This window comes from Rhinopithecus roxellana, chromosome 10, assembly GCF_007565055.1.
Source record: "Rhinopithecus roxellana isolate Shanxi Qingling chromosome 10, ASM756505v1, whole genome shotgun sequence".
Lineage (NCBI taxonomy): Eukaryota > Metazoa > Chordata > Mammalia > Primates > Cercopithecidae > Rhinopithecus > Rhinopithecus roxellana.
In genome coordinates this window covers 68729915-68749701 of record NC_044558.1, presented here as the reverse complement: position 1 = coordinate 68749701, position 19787 = coordinate 68729915, and the positions used below count along the sequence as shown (strand labels likewise).

Below are 19787 nucleotides of genomic sequence, written 5' to 3'. Positions count from 1 at the left end.
TGTTTTAGACATGAAGTCCTTGCCCATGCCTATGTCCTGAATGGTATTACCTGGGTTTTCTTCTAGGGTTTTTATGGTTTTAGGTCTAACATTTAAGTCTCTTATCCATCTTGAATTAATTTTCATATGAGGAGTAAGGAAAGGATCCAGTTTCAGCTTTCTACTTATGGCTAGCCAATTTTCCCAGCACCATTTATTAAATAGGGAATCCTTTCCCCATTTCTTGTTTTTGTCAGGTTTGTCAAAGATCAGACTGTAGATGTGTGGTATTATTTCTGAGGGCTCTGTTTTGTTCCATTGGTCTATATCTCTGTTTTGGTGCCAGTACCATGCTGTTTTGCTTACTGTAGCCTTGTAGTATAGTTTGAAGTCAGGTAGCGTGATGCCTCCAGCTTTGTTCTTTTGGCTTAGGATTGTCTTGGCAATGCAGGCTTTTTTTTGGTTCCATATGAACTTTAGAGCAGTTTTTTCCAATAAGCTGATAAGCAACTTCAGCAAAGTCTCAGGATACAAAATCAGTGTGCAAAAATCACAAGCATTCTTAAACACCAGTAACAGACAAACAGAGAGCCAAATCATGGATGAACTCCCATTCACAATAGCTTCAAAGAGAATTAAATACCTAGAGGGCCATTTTTAGCATTTCACTTGCTATCCTGGATTGGACACTTGATCTAAAGAGGGGAAAGGAAGGAAGTTAATGATATTGGTTGGACAACTGCTGTTAGCATGCTCAGGGTTTCCTCCAGCTCTGATTTGCAAACATCATCTTGTTTAACCAAGAGGGAAGTGTTTTTATCCCCATTTATTTGTGGGACAACTGAGGCCAGGAACACTCACAGTGGTATGCATGATAAGTGGTAGTCCTGGCTCTGTTACTTCAGTCCTGAGTTTGTGTAACTCCAAAGGACTTGCTTTTAATTTGTTTGTAACTGTGTCAAGTTTAGTGTTTATTGAGGCCATTTGGATGTCTGTCTCTGAGGTGTTGCAGACTGGCTCATCACAGGTTCTGAAAGTCTTTCATCTCTGAGCACAACTGTGCATTTGATCCAGTTGGTCACTTGTATGTCTAAAACAACCATCAGTTGCTGCTTCTCAGCCTGGGCAAAGCATACTTACGGTACGTCACATCTGAAAGGCATACTTTCTGGCAGAGCAAAAGCTAAATAATACATTTCAATTTTAAAAGGTACAGTTTTCATTTAAATGGCATGTTTTGTGAAGGCAAGCACAGATGATATGCACTATACAAGTATAATACATCAAGAATCATAGCAAGGTTTGACCTGCTGATAAGGAAACCTTTCTATCCCTGGCTTCTGCTGCTTGATGTCTTTTTCTGATTATACATATTATATGTGAGCCATTGTAGAAATTTTGGAAAATACAGAAAACTGCAAATAAACCAAAAATCACCGCAACACTACCCCTCAAAGATAAACCACCATGAATATTTTAGTATGCTGCTTTCCCACCTTTTAAAAAAATGCAAATGTGGTTTTATATGGTTTAGACATGTGGTATCCTGCCTTTTCACTTAACTTGCCTCGTGAGCACTCTGTTTATCTCCTTTATTGGAGTAAAGTATACATAACATAAAATTAAGCATTTTAACCATTTTTAAGTGTACAATTCAGTGGCATTAAGTATATTCAGTGTTGTGCAATCACCACCACAATCCATTTCCAGAGCTTTTCATCATCAGCACTCCCTATGTTTAAGAAGGCTTCACAAACCACATTTAATGGCTGAATAACATTCTATCACATAAAATTTACTTAAACGCGTTTTCCAGAAGACGTTCAACAGATATTTAGTTTGTGCTTACTGTAAGCTACACTTTGTGGTGAAAGTAGTGAACAAACCGTGGTGTTTGTCCTTCAGGACCTGCTGGAGGAAATGGTCAATTAGTAGGCAAGTTGAGTCCCATAGAGGGGCAAGCACACGGTCTGTGGGATCATGTAGGAGGGGAACTTAACTTGAGGTATAATTTGCATAATTTTTACTTGATTGTTGCAGGTCTAGCATGCATCAGATTTTTTGGCTGTTATAAATAATATTGAGAAAGATTTGTAGGTATGAATATTTGTCTATATTTCACATTATTTTGTGAAGTTCTTGAGAAGTGAAATTACTGAGGAACGCATTCTAACAGGGGCCAGTACAAGATGTTCTCTTTTTATTTTTATTTTGAGAGACAGGGTCTTGCTCTGTCACCCAAGCTGGAGTGCAGTGGTGCGATCACTGCAACTTTGAATTCCTGGGCTCAAGTGTTCTCTCCCCTCAGCCTCCTGAATAGCTGGGACTACAACCATCATGCCTGGCCTGGCCTTTTTTTTTTCTTTTTTTTTTTTTTTTTGGAGAGATGGGATCTCATTTTGTTGCCTGGGTTGATCTTAAACTCCTGGCCTCAAGCATTCTTCTCACCTTGGCCTTCCAAAATGCTGGGATTACAGTTGTCAGCCACCCTACCTGGCCTAAAATGTCCTTTTAGAATACTGGTAATTGTTACATACTGTGCTATTCTCAAGGTTAGGAGCTGCACCAAGGATTTCCATTGCCTGTTTCACCGTAAACCTCTCCTAACTTTTTATAGATGTGTGTACAACTTGCTTCTGGCAGGATTACATGAAGAATGGGGGCTGAGAAGTAAGTGTATCCAACTGGGAAGAGCCAAGGAGGGTCAGAGGCAAAGGGATTGTGACTGAGGCTGAGGTTATGTGGCAGGTAACATGCACACCATCCAGGTGTTTGTACTCATTTCAGAGGCCTTGATTTGACAAATGCTTTAGGGCTGTGTTCACTGTGTGTGCTGACAGCTTGGCTTCCTTCCGTGAAATTTCATTCTTGTGAACTTGAAGTCACTGTGAAATAAAAGTAGCCTATTTTTTCCCCACTTAAAAGTATCTGTTCATCATCTAAACAAACTCCCAGTCTATTATCAGAGCTGGAGGAGACCTTTGGATATCATATCATCTTTCCTGTTCAAACTACAGCTAAAGATTCTTTTTTTTTTTTTTTTTTTTTTTTTGAGACGGAGTCTGGCTCGGTCGCCCAGGCTGGAGTGCAGTGGCTGGATCTCAGCTCACTGCAAGCTCCGCCTCCCAGGTTCACGCCATTCTCCTGCCTCCGCCTCCCAAGTAGCTGGGACTACAGGCGCCCGCCTTGTCACCCGGCTAGTTTTTTGTATTCTTTAGTAGAGACGGGGTTTCACCGTATTAGCCAGGATGGTCTCGATCTCCTGACCTTGTGATCCGCCCGTCTCGGCCTCCCAAAGTGCTGGGATTACAGGCTTGAGCCACCGCGCCCAGCCTACAGCTAAAGATTCTAAGACTTAAAAAAGTTAAGGAACATTAGGAAGGAAACCTAGGAAACCAGTTTGGTAGGTGTAAAGCAGGGTTACAGCTCATGTCTTTTGATTTAGCTGCTGGTCGCCCCATTACCTGCTGCATGTTGTCTTCAGGCTTTATTCTCTCCTTAAAGGCATTTTTTCTTCTTCCCACGTCTTGATTCCTGATTTTGTGCTCTACTCTTTCCTTTTAAGATGTTATTCAAATGTTGAATACGTGTATGTCTTGGCTAATGCCTGTCAACTGGAAATTATGCTGGCAAGGTTGCATTCCTTATCCTTCTCTGTCCTTGGCCTGTTAATTGGTTTGACAGCTGACTGTTCTCTTCATCTTGGCCTCTTTGATTCTTGGAAAGTTTCTGTTGACTCTGGTAAAAGTAATAAGTTTTGTCTTATTTAGTCCCTTTGTATAATTTTTTGGGGGTTGGCTTTTATTAATTTTAAGAAGTAATACACCCACCAATGATGTAGTAATGGCAACCTATCATGGACCAAAGAGTAAAGTTTTGAAATAGATGATTAATATTGAGAGTAAGAATAGCACAGACGTCTGATACATTAATTTTACCAATGGTTAGTTGGTGAAACTTGATTGTGGATACATACGTATTTATGTAAATATAAAAAAAAATTATTTTGTGGTACAGTAAATCTTCTAAGATCAAATTTACAAAAAAAAAGTTAGCATTGTTTTGTATTAGACAAAGTGCTATTATCTTCAGTTGAACTTTATAGCTGTATCATGACACTAAATATAAGACCTTGGGTCCCTGATAATAAGAATTAGAGAAAGGAATGTACAAAGCCAGCACACCAAATTTGGTCTGAAGCTGTGAGCTCCAATATCAAGTGGTAATTGTGCAGTTGGAAAAATCCTGTAGCTTATATTCTCAACAATTTCTGATAATCAGAGTTTCAGAAACAATTCAGGGTTGTCAGGCTCTTTCATTTATGAGTGAAAGGAGCAATTCCTCATTGACTGTAAGTCTTTTATGTTGGCAATTCCATTCTTAAATTAAGGCATTGGCATTTTCATTATGAAAATGGTTTTCTTGGATTTATAGCTGAATCCATTAATTTTGTGTTTCAAAACTGATTGACATTAGTCTGTATAGTGACTTTTATATAAAAGCAACGTAAAGTTGATTTTGTAGTCTCAATTTTAAAGATCATTTCAGACATCTGTTCCTTCCGTGTTGGATCTACTGTATTGAAATACGAAGTTATGGAGAACTAAGGAATAAATATAGCACATTCCATTTCCAAAAAGATAGATAGCCTTACCATTCTGTGTAAGGGACTTGAGACCCTGAGGTGACCTACATCCCCTGGCTCCACACTTCACATTTGTTCTTGCTCGTTTGCTTCTATATCTTAGTGTGGAACAATAATAAATAATGATAATAGCAATAAATAATGATAGTAAATAATAATGATAGCAATTATGTCTTGAGTGCTTACTGTCAAACCTTGTGTTATGTACCTTACCATCCTTATTCCATTTAATATGCACAGCAGCCCTATGAACAGAGGTAGTATGATGCCCATTTTACAGATTAGGAAGCTGAGACTTTACCCAGCTGATCATCCAGTTAACCTTCCTGATTCTTGTCATTTCTCTACCACCTGCAGTCCATTCTGCACAACACTGCTGGCCCCATCATGTACTTTTCTCCTTCAGAAACATCTTCGTAGACTCTATACTGTGTAGTGATAAAGCCCAAACCTCAGTGTACCTACAGGTTGGTTCCAACTTTTTAAATCTTATGTCCTGCAACTTCCTTACAAAAATCCTGCAGTATAGACCTACCCTAACATGAGCATGCTGTGTGTTCACCTGTTTCCCTGCCCCAGCTGACAGATGCCTATTTTTTGCCAGGCACTGTTAGGATCTTAGGGACACAGTTCTCACCTTTAGAACAGTATACTCAGCAATAAGGCAGACCTGAACATAAATCACTTCTCCTTAACTTTTGTTTCTAATCCCAGATTGACTTAGACCCTATACCGTTGGTGAAACTTCCCCCGGCCATTCAAGGCAAAAGTGATTCCACCTTCCTCTGAATGTCTGTAGCCTGAACTGACTATACCACATATTTATCTTTGGGTCATGATCTTTTCAGGTGTCTGCATCTTGACCCACTTACAAATCTTTGCAAGTTAAAGACGATAGGTTTGTAGGTAAAGCCTTTATAGCCTAAAGATTCTGTAGGCAAAGTCTGTGGTTCTTTGTCACTGATTTCTAAACTCCAGTTTTTAAAAAGATTAATATATTTGTAAAAATCTGTAAGGTTTCATAAAGAAATTTTAGCCCTGGATTACCATACTTTTAAAAATATATTGCATTGTGGTCTGGGACCATATGTATTAAAGCATAAAAGATTAAGTTGGCCCATAAATATGGCATATCATTTGTTTTTCCATACTTGTTTTAAACACTGGTGCCAAGTCTTTTTTTAAAAAATTGAATTAATATTACTGTGACACTTTCCCTTTCATTAGTTATCAGCCTTTTGACTATAAGCCAAGCTTTTAGAAGTCACAAATAAAATATGTGAGGCTTAGCCTGGTAGTATAGTGAGACCTCATTTCTACAAAAACGTTAAAAAATTAGCTGAGCAGGGTAGCATGCATCTGTAGTTTGAGCTACTTGAAAGGCTAAGGCAGGAGGATTGCTTGAGCCCAGGAAGTGGAGGTTGCCGTGAGTCAAGATTGTGCCACTGCACTCCAGCCTGGGTGACAGAGCAAGATCCTGTCTCAAAAAACAAATGTGTGTGTGTATGTATCTGAGGCTCTAGTTCTTTGAGTTATGGAGTTTGTTAAAAATGACGAGGTGGGAAACCCATTCAAGTCCAGGCTTGAATCACTTAACAGGGTGAACATGATTTAGTCAGAAGCTCCATCAACTCCTGTGTCTTCAAAGGCAGATTAGACCATCAGCATCATGGTGGACTTAGTGGGCTTTTCACCTGTTGAAGACTCTTATGGTTGACTGTATCCATGTTGTGCTAGTTGAATTGAATCATCCATCTGTTTATCTGTTATATTAGTTTGCTGGGGCTGCCATGACAGAATACTTTAGATTGGGTTATTAAACAACAGACATTATTTTCTCACAGTTCTGGAGGCTAGGAAGCCCAAGGTCAAGGTGTCAGTACATTTGGTTTCTCCTGAGGCTTGCCAACGACCACCTTTTCTGCATCCTCACATGGTCTTTCCCCTGCGTGCATGCACTCCGGTATCTTCTCGTGTCCAAATTTATTTCTCTTTTAAGGACATCAGTCTGATTGGATTAGGGCACACGCTCAGTCTCATTTTCAACTTAATCACCTCTTTAAAGACCCTGTCTTTTCCAAATCCACATTTTGAGATACTGTGGGTTAGGGCTTTGACATCTGATTTTTGGGGAGTTACGATTCCATAACATCTATTTAAAATAGCACTTACTAGCCAGGCATGGTGGCTCACACCTGTAATCCCAGCACTTTGGGAGGCCAAGGCAGGCTGATCACTTGAGGTCAGGAGTTTGAGACCAGCCTGGCCAGTGTGGTGAAACTCCATCTCTACTAAAAATGTAAACACTAGCCAGGCATGGTGGCAGGCACCTGTAATCCCAGCTACTTGAGAGGGTGAGGCAGGAGAATCGCTTGAATCAGGGAGGCAGAGGTTGCAGTGAGCCGAGATCATGCCACTGTGCTCCAGTCTGGGCAACAGAGCAAGACTCCCATCTCAAAAAAATAAAATAACACTTGTTTTAAAGTATGTATGAAGAGGCTAGCATAAAGAAGAAACCAGAAATAGCCCTCCACTTACTTAGTGCCTATTTTTAAAAGGGGAAGGGTACAGGTATATGAAAAGATAAGTCAAAACTATATTGAAGGGTATAAAAGAAAAATAATACTCTCTCCCAACCCTCTCCTATTCTTAGGCAAATTCTTTAAAAACATTTACACAAATGTTTACTATACAAAGGCCAGGTGCATTTTTTAATGTATTAATGTGTCAGAGAGAATACAGATATCTCTGTATCTGCACACAGATTGGACTTTTAAATAACTACATTGTATTCCATTGTGTACGTACTACAATTTACCTGATCATCTATTAACGGGCATGTAGATTGTTTCCAGTTCCCCCACCACTCCATTACAAACAGCAGTGCTGGATTCCTTTTAAAAACCCCGGTCTGGGCACAGTGGCTCATGCCTGTAATCCCAGCACTTTGGGAGGCCAAGGCAGGCAGATCACTTGAGTTTAGGAGTCCAAGACCAGCCTGGCCAACATGGTGAAACCCTGTCTCTACAAAAATACAAAAATGAGCCAGATGCGGTGGTATATGCCTGTAATGCCAGCTACCCGAGAGGCTGAGGCAGGAGAATTGCTTGGACCTGAGAGGTGGAGGCTGTAGTGAGCCGAGATTGTACCACTGCACTCCAGTCTGGGTGACAGGGTGAGACCCTGTCTCAAACGTTAAATAAATAAAATACGTACATATATACTTAACCAGGATGAAATGAATAATGAAGAGCTATCTAAGAAGAAGAACTGGCCTCTGATCTTGGTGAAAACCGTCTTTGTTTTTCACCTTCCTATTTATTGGGCTTTACTAGAGTTGTTGTGAAAGGCATTTCATTCTTTCCTGTCCTCCAGTACCTGACCACATGCCAATACCTCTTCTTCCTGCATAATAGGAGGGGAAAGGGCTTTCCTTGGCAGCATTAGGTCATAGTCGTCCCCAGGAAGAAAGGTCTGTCTGAATCATTAACGGGTATAGACTATTTTTAGTTAAGGAAAACAATTTTTCTTGTAAGAATTGCTATTTCCGTGCTCAGGGCAGCACATGCATCCTTTCTGGCTGCTTCCACCCATTGGCGAGGGGCCAGCTCTCTAATGGAATGTGAGCAGTCTGACTGCTAATCAAGATTTATGGTGGAGACCAGGACGCCTGGCCGCTCATTGGATTTGCAGGCCCTCCAAGCTAACAGCGGCAGCCCTGAGATTAAGTGCAATGCAGAGGCTCTGGTGCTGTTCCCAGACCCTCCCTTCTTCTCTGGGGCCAACTTCATAGCCACAGGTATCATCTGGCATTATTTTATAAGCTGTGCCATAGTGCAGATGTTCTTTTCTGAAGAATTACTTTCACTTCTGACTCATTTCAGGAAATGAGACAGTCTTTCAGAGGTATTCTTCATTTCCAGACCGCTGGAGAGTTCATTTTCACCTGGGACTTCCAACCACATGCGGGCAGTGCTTTATTTACCCAGATGTGAGAAATAACAGTAATGAATAGTCTTCTTCTAAAGCAACCCTTACTTCCCTGCAGAATCCAGTGTGAAGGCCTAAAGGTAGCTTATGCCCTTATTAGTGTAAATATTTCTGAGGCTTTGGTTTTGTGATGCTTGTGGACATGCTGTGTGTATGGGCTTTGGTGCAGGAAAAACATAATTGAGCAACAGATTTAAAAGGTAGTCTGGAGTGTTTCTAATTACTGTTTGTTTAGTTCACCATTGCCTAGTAAGTGGATTTAAGTAACCTCGTGGGTAGGGAATGTAATGTTCATATTACAGTCAACCATGCAAATCAAATTCTAACTAAGTATTGCAGAGAACACACCATGGAGCCATTTTATAGAAGTATTCCATTGAATCTTAAATTTAGAACTGAGAGCATTTTGGATTGGGCATTTCCCACCTGTCATGCATAAACATGAATGATGCACACATCCATGTGTGGTACAGTTCCATTTAAGATCCTTCGGTGGCCTTTGGCTTTTAGTTTTCTTTTTAATTCAATGTAGTTTTCTTTTTAATTTTCCCATCCTTCATTGACCATAATAGGGAACTGAAGTATTAGGAGGGCCTAGGACAATGGTTGTCAACCTTGGTTGTAGCTTGGCATCAGTCTGGGAACTTTAAAATGACGGATGCCTGAGGCCACCTCCAAAGATCTGGTTTAATTATCTGGAATGCAGCCTCCAACGGGATTTCTAAAAGCTCCCAGAAGATGTTATTGTGCTCCAGGGGTTGTGAACTACAGACCTAAGATGTCAGGGCCTTGAGAGCTCATCTCATCCAGTGGTTCTCAGCCCTGGCTGCAGATTAGCATCATCTGGAGAGTTCATGAAAGAAACACTGATGCCCCATCACCTGAAATGACCTTTCAGAGGAAGGGACTATTCTTTTTAGAAGGCGCTCAGGTGATTTTGATACACAGCAAGAGTTAAGGTTAACTGACATCCTGGCCAACCCATATTATAGATAAGGAAAATGAGAGCAAAAAAGGTCAAATGGCTTACACAAGGTCAGGTCCTTGTTGTTACAGAGGCAGGTCTGATGCCGCCTCCTGCTCTGTCTGCAGCCTAACACCAACCCTTATGTTGGCCTATTGTATTTATTGATACCTCCTCATCCTTCAGGTGATGTTCCCGCCTCCAGGAGGCCTTTTCTGACTCCTCACGCTCACCTCCCATCCAGCCTGGGTAAGATCCCCTTCCTTCGTATTTGAACAGCATCCTTCCTTCCTTTTCCCCTCCGACTGTCAGTTCCGGGAGAACAGGCCTGTGTCTTTCTTATTATTTCTGTAACAGTAGTGGGGTTTCAGATATTATTTGTTGAAGTTCTGTAACTTTTTATTCCTCAGTCCACATAGATTGCTGAAAATAATCCATTCCTATATGCATGCTTCAGAAAACAACTTCAGAAAGCAAAAGTTTTTTCTTTTTTTTTTTTGGTTGAGACAGTCTCACTCCATCACCCATGCTGGAGTGCAGTGGTGCAATCTCAGCTCACTGCAACCTCCGCCTCCAAGTAGCTGGAATTACAGGTGCATGCTACCATAACCTGCTAATTTTTATATTTTGCGGTTTCGCTATGTTGGTCAGGCTGGTCTCAAACTCTTGACCTCAAGTGATCCACCCGCCTCAGCCTCCCAAAGTGTGGGGATTACAGGTGTGAGCCACTATGCCCGGCTGCAAAAGTTATTTCTTACCTGTCTGTGGCTCACCGTACTGTGGGCCAGGATCTTATAAGGAAGAAGGACTTCATACCCTGCCTTCCAGGAGAAAGAGTTTTAGCAAAAAAAGTTTGGCAAGGATATTTTGATGACAAAATAATGAAAACAAGATTTCAGTGACCTTACATGTTACTCAGAGTATGTACAACATCCAGGGGCCTTCGAATAATATACAAGTGTGTATAGCATAACAAAAGGGAGTATGTGGCATTACCTAACAACAAAAAGTTGTCTGAAGTAAATGATACTATTTTATAAAAATACATTTTAAGGACTGAATTATTATTTGGTGCAAAAGTAAATTATGCTATTTTATAAATATACATTTTAAGGACGGATTATTTGGTGCAAAAGTAAAAGTAATTGTCATTACTTTTAATAGCAAAAAGCGCAATTACTTTTGCACCAATCTGTAATATTTTAAAGCAGCCACATTCTGTTAGTATAGCTGAATTAAATCCTTTGGCTTCTTTGGATTAATATGTTTTGTCTTTTCAAATGATTTTTTAAAACTCTATCTTCTGTCATTGCAGTTTACTTAGGATCATCCTTGGCGAGTGTTCTGTTTTTACTGGAAAAATATTTTTCAGATTTATACTGTTTACATTTACTCTTATAGCTGTCCCAGAGACTTTTCTCTAAAAGCAAGATCACAGCTAGTATCTGCTTAGCCTACAGGTGGCCAGGAACTCACTGTTGAAATGCTGGAAAGTAATAATTTTCTTGGGTGGAAAATACACAGTTAAAATTTTTTGGAACTAAAACTGCAACTGGGCCACATTGTAGAGTAGACCCCCAAGATGTTAAGATGGTGCAAACAGGACAGAATAATAATTGAAATGTGAAGAACCTCTTTGAAATCTTAAGTCGTCATACTTTCATGCATTATTTTTAAGAGCCTTCATATTGGAGAGCAAGTGGTAATGTGGCAGTGTGGAAGTCAAGTCACCATATATCATGGAAAATCTTGCTAAAACAAATATTCCTGAAACTTTCAAGAGAAAGCAAATCAATTTAGTTGGAGGTAAATATAAAACATTTTTATATTAAATAACTTTTATTGTTTAAAGATGCAAATTTTTTGTGACAGTAAAACATGAAGATTTGAAGAACCACCTTTTTGAGTTTTTTTTCTTTTCTTTTTTTTTTTGCTGCTACGTAGGTGAAAAGTTTAACAAAAACTATTAATGAGTAACCAACTTCTATCACACTAACTTCAGATGCTCAGCAGTGCATTCTGGAAGAGAAGGGGCAGGAGAGAAAAAAGGGTTTTTTAAATATGTAAGACTCCATTTTCAATGTTTTCTTCTATGTCCTGTCATCAGACTTTTATAACTACCCTGCAAATTAGAATTTTTTCTCACCAGATTTTTACATTTACCCGTTCACTAGAGAGAGGAGCCAAAATTTAAATCCAAGTGTGTCTGATGTCCTTGTGTTTTTCCACTGAATGTGGCCTCTCATGTCATAAAAGTAGAGAATTCAGAAGAAACATTATTAACTATGAACGTTTACCATGCTGGTGAAAGAGGACTGGCTTTAGCTTCCCTTAGAGTTCTTAATAAACACCAATAAGTCGATGAGAAAAAGTGTTGGCAATGGTATGGAAAAAAGGGAATCCTTGTAAACCATTGGGAATATAAATTGCACAGCCATTATGGAAAACAGTATGACAATTCTAAAAACAAAAAATCAAAAATAGAACTACCACATAATCCTGCAGTCCCACTTCTGAGTATATACTCAAAGGGAATGATCTTAGTATCTTGAAGAGACATTCACACTTTTGTATTCATTGCAGCATTATTCACAATAGCCAAGATATGGAAACAGCCTAAGTATCCATTGATGGATGAATGGATAAAGAAATTTTGGTGCATATATACAGCGGAATGTTATTCAGCCATAAAAAAGAAGGAAATCCTGCCATTTGTGACAACATGGATGAACCTGGGGGATGTTATGCTAAGTGAAATAAGCCAGACACAGAAAGACAAATACTGTTTGACCTCACTTACATGTGAAATCTAAAAAAGTCATAAAAGCAGAGAGTAGAACAGTGATTGGCCGGGTGCCGTGTCTCATGCCTGTAATCCTAGCACTTTGGGAGGCCGAGGCAGGCGGATCACGAGGTCAGGAGATCGAGACCATCCTGGCTAACATGGTGAAACCCCGTCTCTACTAAAAATACAAAAATATTACCTGGGCGTGGTGGCGGGCATCTGTAGTCCCAGCTACTTGGGAGGCTGAGGCAGGAGAATGGTGTGAACCTGGAAGGCAGAGCTTGCAGTGAGCCAAGATTGCACCACTGCACTTCAGCCTGGGCGACAGAGCAAGACTCCGTCTCAAAACAAAAAAAAGAACAGTGATTGCCGGGGGTTGTGGGAAATGGGAGATGTTGGTCAAAGGGTAGAGAGTTTAAGTTAAAGATGACTAAGTTCTGGGGATCTAATGTGCAGTATGAATGGTGATGCAGTGTGTTAATTTGATTGTGGTAATTGTTACACAATGTATATCAAATCACGTTGTACACCTTGAATATATTCAATCTTTGTCAATTAAATATTTTAAAATGGAAGAAAGGATGGCCAATTTTGATCAGAAGTCATAGTGTCAGATAGAATTTTGTGATCTGACTCCCAGAAACTACACATTTGATTTGGGGAAGGCAGCCAAGCAAAATAGTTGACAATTTGCTCTTTTCCTTTGATTCCTAGGTTTGAGAATCTTGGCTTTCCTACCTACTAGCTGTGTGATTTTGGGCAAGTCACTTAACCTCTTCGTGCCCTAGTTTCCTCATCAGTAGAATGGGAGTTATACTAACTTTATTGCTGTTGATTTTCCTCTCACATGCTGTGAGTCAGAAAAATGTAGGAATTTATAGAATGGTTCTATTCTGCCCCAACAAATTGGGTTCTTTGCTGTGAGCATTGGTCTGCTTCCTATTTATGCCTCCCCATTAGAGCCATTTCTATTTCACAGGCACAGGGATCTCTTCTGTTGCTTCCTGGGAGAATCCTGAAGGAGGCTTGCCATGGGGTGAGGCTTCCTTGGAAACAGAGGCATAGTGTTCTAAATGAACTGAGGGTGACTAAATGGTCTCAATACACTTATGGGTAAGGAATGTTATCACAGAGCATTGTTCATTCATCATGAGTCACAGAGGCTCCCAGAATTTCTCTTGGAGCTCATGCTTATCTCAGCAGCACGGGGCACAGCTGACCATCCCTGCTTCCTGAAATTCTTTTTTTATTTGGCTTCGTGGTGCTACTTTATCTTAATTCTGCTCACTGCTCACTTGTTCTTTCCCAGTCTCTCCTGCTGGATCCTTCTCTTCTTGCCCCTAAACTTTGGAGCACCCAGGGCTTAGTGCTCTGACCCTCTTTCTGGTCTCCACTCCATAGGGATCTCATTTATTTGCAAGGTCCTGAACGACATCTGTATGTGGATGACTTCCACATACTTATATATACTCCCTACCTCTCCCTTGCTTTACAGCTGTCTGCTTTACTTCTTCACTTAGTTGTTTAGTAGATGAGTTGAACTTAACATTTCCAAAACCAAATTCTTGATTTGTTTCATGAGCCTATACTTCCTCCACTGTTCTAACCTCTGCCGTGATACCACCTAGTCACTCAGGCCCCAAAGCTGAAGTCAACCTTGATTCCTGTCTTTCTGTGACACCTCATACTCTCAAATTCAAGCACCCATAATCCCCTGCTCCCACACCTAAATCTGAGCCCAGGCCACTACTAAGTTTTGCAAGGACTCCTGTAGTCGCTTCCCGCCACCATTCATGCACCTCTTGGTCTGAGTTCACAGAACAGTCACAGTGATCCTTCTCTTTTACACCTGTATACTGTCTGTAGTGGCTTCTCTACAAGCTATAAAATCCAAACTCTTGGCCATGTACTGTAAGGTCTCTGCTACCTCTCCATCCTCTTCTCTTCCTGCTCTGCCTGTCTCTTACTGTGCTCTAGCCACACCTGTCCCTTGACATGTCACCCCTTGCCTGGCCACTGTTCTCATTGTCCTCTCCACCGTCTCTCACCTCCTAACTCCTTTCTCATCTAGGATGCGTGCTGCTGCACTTCATTCAGTTCTCACTTGAATGTCACCTACTCAGAGCTGTCACCCCTGACTTGTCTATCTAAAATGTCACTGTTACTCTGTGTCCTCTTTTTTTTTATTTTTTTAATTTTTTTTAATTTTTTATTATTATTATACTTTAAGTTCTAGGGTACATGTGCATAACGTGCAGGTTTGTTACATATATATATTTGTGCCATGTTGGTGTGCTGCACCCATCAACTCGTCAGCACCCATCAATTCATCATTTATATCGTGTATAACTCCCCAGTGCAATCCCTCCCCCCTCCCCCCTCCCCATGATAGGCCCCGGTGTGTGATGTTCCCCTTCCCGAGTCCAAGTGATCTCATTGTTCAGTTCCCACCTATGAGTGAGAACATGCGGTGTTTGGTTTTCTCTTCTTGTGATAGTTTGCTAAGAATGATGGTTTCCAGCTGCATCCATGTCCCTACAAAGGATGCAAACTCATCCTTTTTTATGGCTGCATAGTATTCCATGGTGTATATGTGCCACATTTTCTTAATCCAGTCTGTCACAGATGGACATTTGGGTTGATTCCAAGTCTTTGCTGTTGTGAATAGTGCTGCAATAAACATACGTGTGCATGTGTCTTTGTAGTAAAATAATTTATAATCCTTTGGGTATATACCCAGTAGTGGGATGGCTGGGTCATATGGTACATCTAGTTCTAGATCCTTGAGGAATTGCCATACTGTTTTCCATAATGGTTGAACTAGTTTACAATCCCACCAACAGTGTAAAAGTGTTCCTATTTCTCCACATCCTCCAACAACTGTTGTTTCCCGATTTTTTAATGATTGCCATTCTAATTGGTGTGAGATGGTATCTCATTGTGGTTTTGATTTGCATTTCTCTGATGGCGACTGATGATGAGCATTTTTTCATGTGTCTGTTGGCTGTATGAATGTCTTCTTTTGAGAAATGTCTGTTCATATCCTTTGCCCACTTTTTGATGGGGTTGTTTGTTTTTTTCTTGTATATTTGTTTGAGTTCTTTGTAGATTCTGGATATTAGCCCTTTGTCAGATGAGTAGATTGCAAAAATTTTCTCCCATTCTGTAGGTTGCCTGTTCACTCTGATGGTAGTTTCTTTTGCTGTGCAGAAGCTCTTTAGTTTAATTAGATCCCATTTGTCAATTTTGGCTTTTGCTGCCGTTGCTTTTGGTGTTTTAGACATGAAGTCCTTGCCCATGCCTATGTCCTGAATGGTACTACCTAGATTTTCTTCTAGGGTTTTTATGGTATTAGGTCTAACATTTAAGTCTCTGATCCATCTTGAATTAATCTTCGTATAAGGAGTAAGGAAAGGATCCAGTTTCAGCTTTCTACTTATGGCTAGCCAATTTTCCCAGCACCATTTATTAAATAGGGAATCCTTTCCCCATTTCTTGTTTCTCTCAGGTTTGTCAAAGATCAGATGGCTGTAGATGTGTGGTATTATTTCTGAGGACTCTGTTCTGTTCCATTGGTCTATAGCTCTGTTTTGGTACCAGTACCATGCTGTTTTGGTTACTGTAGCCTTGTAGTATAGTTTGAAGTCAGGTAGCGTGACGCCTCCAGCTTTGTCCTTTTGACTTAGGATTGTCTTGGCAATGCGGGCTCTTTTTTGGTTCCATAGGAACTTTAAAGCCGTTTTTTCCAATTCTGTGAAGAAACTCATTGGTAGCTTGATGGGGATGGCATTGAATCTATAAATAACCTTGGGCAGTATGGCCATTTTCACGATATTGATTCTTCCTATCCATGAGCATGGTATGTTCTTCCATTTGTTAGTGTCCTCTTTGATTTCACTGAGCAGTGGTTTGTAGTTCTCCTTGAAGAGGTCCTTTACATCCCTTGTAAGCTGGATTCCTAGGTATTTTATTCTCTTTGAAGCAATTGTGAATGGAAGTTCATTCCTGACTTGGCTCTCTGCTTGTCTGTTACTGGTGTATAAGAATGCTTGTGATTTTTTACACATTAATTTTGTATCCTGAGACTTTGCTGAAGTTGCTTATCAGCTTAAGGAGATTTTGGGCCGAGACAATGGGGTTTTCTGAATATACAATCATGTCATCTGCAAACAAGGACAATTTGACTTCTTCTTTTCCTAACTGAATACCCTTGATTTCTTTCTCTTGCCTGATTGCCCTAGCCAGAACTTCCAACACTATGTTGAATAGGAGTGGTGAGAGAGGGCATCCCTGTCTTGTACCAGTTTTCAAAGGGAATTTTTCCAGTTTTTGCCCATTCAGTATGATATTAGCTGTGGGTTTGTCATAAATAGCTCTTATTATTTTGAGGTACGTTCCATCAATACTGAATTTATTGAGGGTTTTTAGCATGAAGGGCTGTTGAATTTTTTCAAAAGCCTTTTCTGCATCTATTGAGATAATCATGTGGTTCTTGACTTTGGTTCTGTTTATATGCTGGATTATGTTTATTGATTTGCGAATGTTGAACCAGCCTTGGATCCCAGGGATGAAGCCCACTTGATCATGGTGGATAAGCTTTTTGATGTGCTGCTGAATCCGGTTTGCCAGTATTTTATTGAGGATTTTTGCATCGATGTTCATCAGGGATATGGGTCTAAAATTCTCTTTTTTTGTTGTGTCTCTGCCAGGCTTTGGTATCAGGATGATGTTGGCCTCATAAAATGAGTTAGGGAGGATTCCCTCTTTTTCTATTGATTGGAATAGTTTCAGAAGGAATGGTACCAGCTCCTCCTTGTACCTCTGGTAGAATTCAGCTGTGAATCCATCTAGTCCTGGACTTTTTTTGATGGGTAGGCTATTAATTATTGCCTCAATTTCAGAGCCTGCTATTGGTCTATTTAGGGATTCAACTTCTTCCTGGTTTAGTCTTGGAAGAGTGTAAGTGTCCAGGAAATTATCCATTTCTTCTAGATTTTCTAGTTGATTTGCATAGAGGTGTTTATAGTATTCTCTGATGGTAGTTTGTATTTCTGTGGGGTCTGTGGGGATATCCCCTTTATCATTTTTTATTGCATCTATTTGATTCTTCTCTCTTTTCTTCTTTATTAGTCTTGCTAGTGGTCTGTCAATTTTGTTGATCTTTTCAAAAAACCAACTCCTGGATTCATTGATTTTTTGGAGGGTTTTTTGTGTCTCTATCTCCTTCAGTTCTGCTCTGATCTTAGTTATTTCTTGCCTTCTGCTAGCTTTTGAATGTGTTTGCTCTTGCCTCTCTAGTTCTTTTAATTGTGATGTTAGAGTGTCAATTTTAGATCTTTCCTGCTTTCTCTTGTGGGCATTTAGTGCTATAAATTTCCCTCTACACACTGCTTTAAATGTGTCCCAGAGATTCTGGTATGTTGTATCTTTGTTCTCATTGGTTTCAAAGAACATCTTTATTTCTGCCTTCATTTCATTATGTACCCAGTAGTCATTCAGGAGCAGGTTGTTCAGTTTCCATGTAGTTGAGCGGTTTTGATTGAGTTTCTTAGTCCTGAGTTCTAGTTTGATTGCACTGTGGTCTGAGAGACAGTTTGTTATAATTTCTGTTCTTTTACATTTGCTGAGGAGTGCTTTACTTCCAATTATGTGGTCAATTTTGGAATAAGTGCGATGTGGTGCTGAGAAGAATGTATATTCTGTTGATTTGGGGTGGAGAGTTCCATAGATGTCTATTAGGTCCTCTTGGTGCAGAGATGAGTTCAATTCCTGGATATCCTTGTTAACTTTCTGTCTCGTTGATCTGTCTAATGTTGACAGTGGAGTGTTGAAGTCTCCCATTATTATTGTATGGGAGTCTAAGTCTCTTTGTAAGTCTCTAAGGACTTGCTTTATGAATCTGGGTGCTCCTGTATTGGGTGCATATATATTTAGGAGAGTTAGCTCTTCCTGTTGAATTGATCCCTTTACCATTATGTAATGGCCTTCTTTGTCTCTTTTGATCTTTGATGGTTTAAAGTCTGTTTTATCAGAGACTAGGATTGCAACCCCTGCTTTTTTTGTTCTCCATTTGCTTGGTAGATCTTCCTCCATCCCTTTATTTTGAGCCTATGTATGTCTCTGCATGTGAGATGGGTCTCCTGAATACAGCAGACTGATGGGTCTTGACTCTTTATCCAGTTTGCCAGTCTGTGTCTTTTAATTGGACCATTTAGTCCATTTACATTTAAGGTTAATATTGTTATGTGTGAACTTGATCCTGCCATTATGATATTAACTGGTTATTTTGCTCGTTAGTTGATGCAGTTTCTTCCTAGCCTCGATGGTCTTTACATTTTGGCATGTTTTTGCAATGGCTGGTACCGGTTGTTCCTTTCCATGTTTAGGGCTTCCTTCAGGGTCTCTTGTAAGGCCAGCCTGGTGGTGACAAAATCTCTAAGCATTTGCTTATCTGTAAAGGATTTTATTTCTCCTTCACTTATGAAACTTAGTTTGGCTGGATATGAAATTCTGGGTTGAAAATTCTTTTCTTTAAGAATGTTGAATATTGGCCCCCACTCTCTTCTGGCTTGTGGAGTTTCTGCCGAGAGATCTGCTGTTAGTCTGATGGGCTTCCCTTTGTGGGTAACCCCACCTTTCTCTCTGGCTGCCCTTAAGATTTTTTCCTTCATTTCAACTTTGGTGAATCTGTCAATTATGTGTCTTGGAGTTGCTCTTCTGGAGGAGTATCTTTGTGGCATTCTCTGTATTTCCTGAATTTGAATGTTGGCCTGCCCTACTAGGTTGGGGGAGTTCTCCTGGATGATATCCTGAAGAGTGTTTTCCAACTTGGTTCCATTTTCCCCCTCACTTTCAGGCACCCCAATCAGACGTAGATTTGGTCTTTTTACATAATCCCATACTTCTTGCAGGCTTTGTTCATTTCTTTTTCTTCTTTTTTCTTTTGGTTTCTCTTCTCGCTTCATTTCATTCATTTGATCCTCAATCGCTGATACCCTTTCTTCCAGTTGATTGAGTCGGTTACTGAAGCTTGTGGATTTGTCACGTATTTCTCGTGTCATGGTTTTCATCTCTGTCATTTCGTTTATGACCTTCTCTGCATTAATTAGTCTAGCTGTCCATTCTTCCACTCTTTTTTCAAGATTTTTAGTTTCTTTGTGCTGGGTACGTAATTCCTCCTTTAGCTCTGAGAAGTTTGATGGACTGAAGCCTTCTTCTCTCATCTCGTCAAAGTCATTCTCTGACCAGCTTCGATCCGTTGCTGGATGGGCTGTGCCGCTTTGCAGGGGGAGATGTGCTCTTATTTTTTGAATTTCCAGCTTTTCTGCCCTGCTTTTTCCCCATCTTTGTGGTTTTATCTGTCTCTGGTCTTTGATGATGGTGACGTACTGATGGGGTTTTGGTGTAGGTGTCCTTCCTGTTTG

At 40.2% G+C, this 19787-nt stretch overlaps 1 protein-coding gene across 3 annotated transcripts in view; it reads left to right on the top strand.

Moving 5' to 3' along the window:
- Nucleotides 1-19787, top strand: part of ANO6 (anoctamin 6) — a 228461-nt gene that overhangs the window by 47922 nt on the left and 160752 nt on the right. The window contains exon 2 of one of the 3 annotated variants that reach the window (XM_030938982.1): nt 9765-9827. The exons of the other annotated variants lie outside the window; for them this stretch is intronic. Within the exon in view, the coding sequence (XP_030794842.1) occupies nt 9765-9827 (63 nt within the window). The remainder of the gene's footprint in view (nt 1-9764; nt 9828-19787) is intronic. 3 annotated transcript variants of the gene reach the window in all.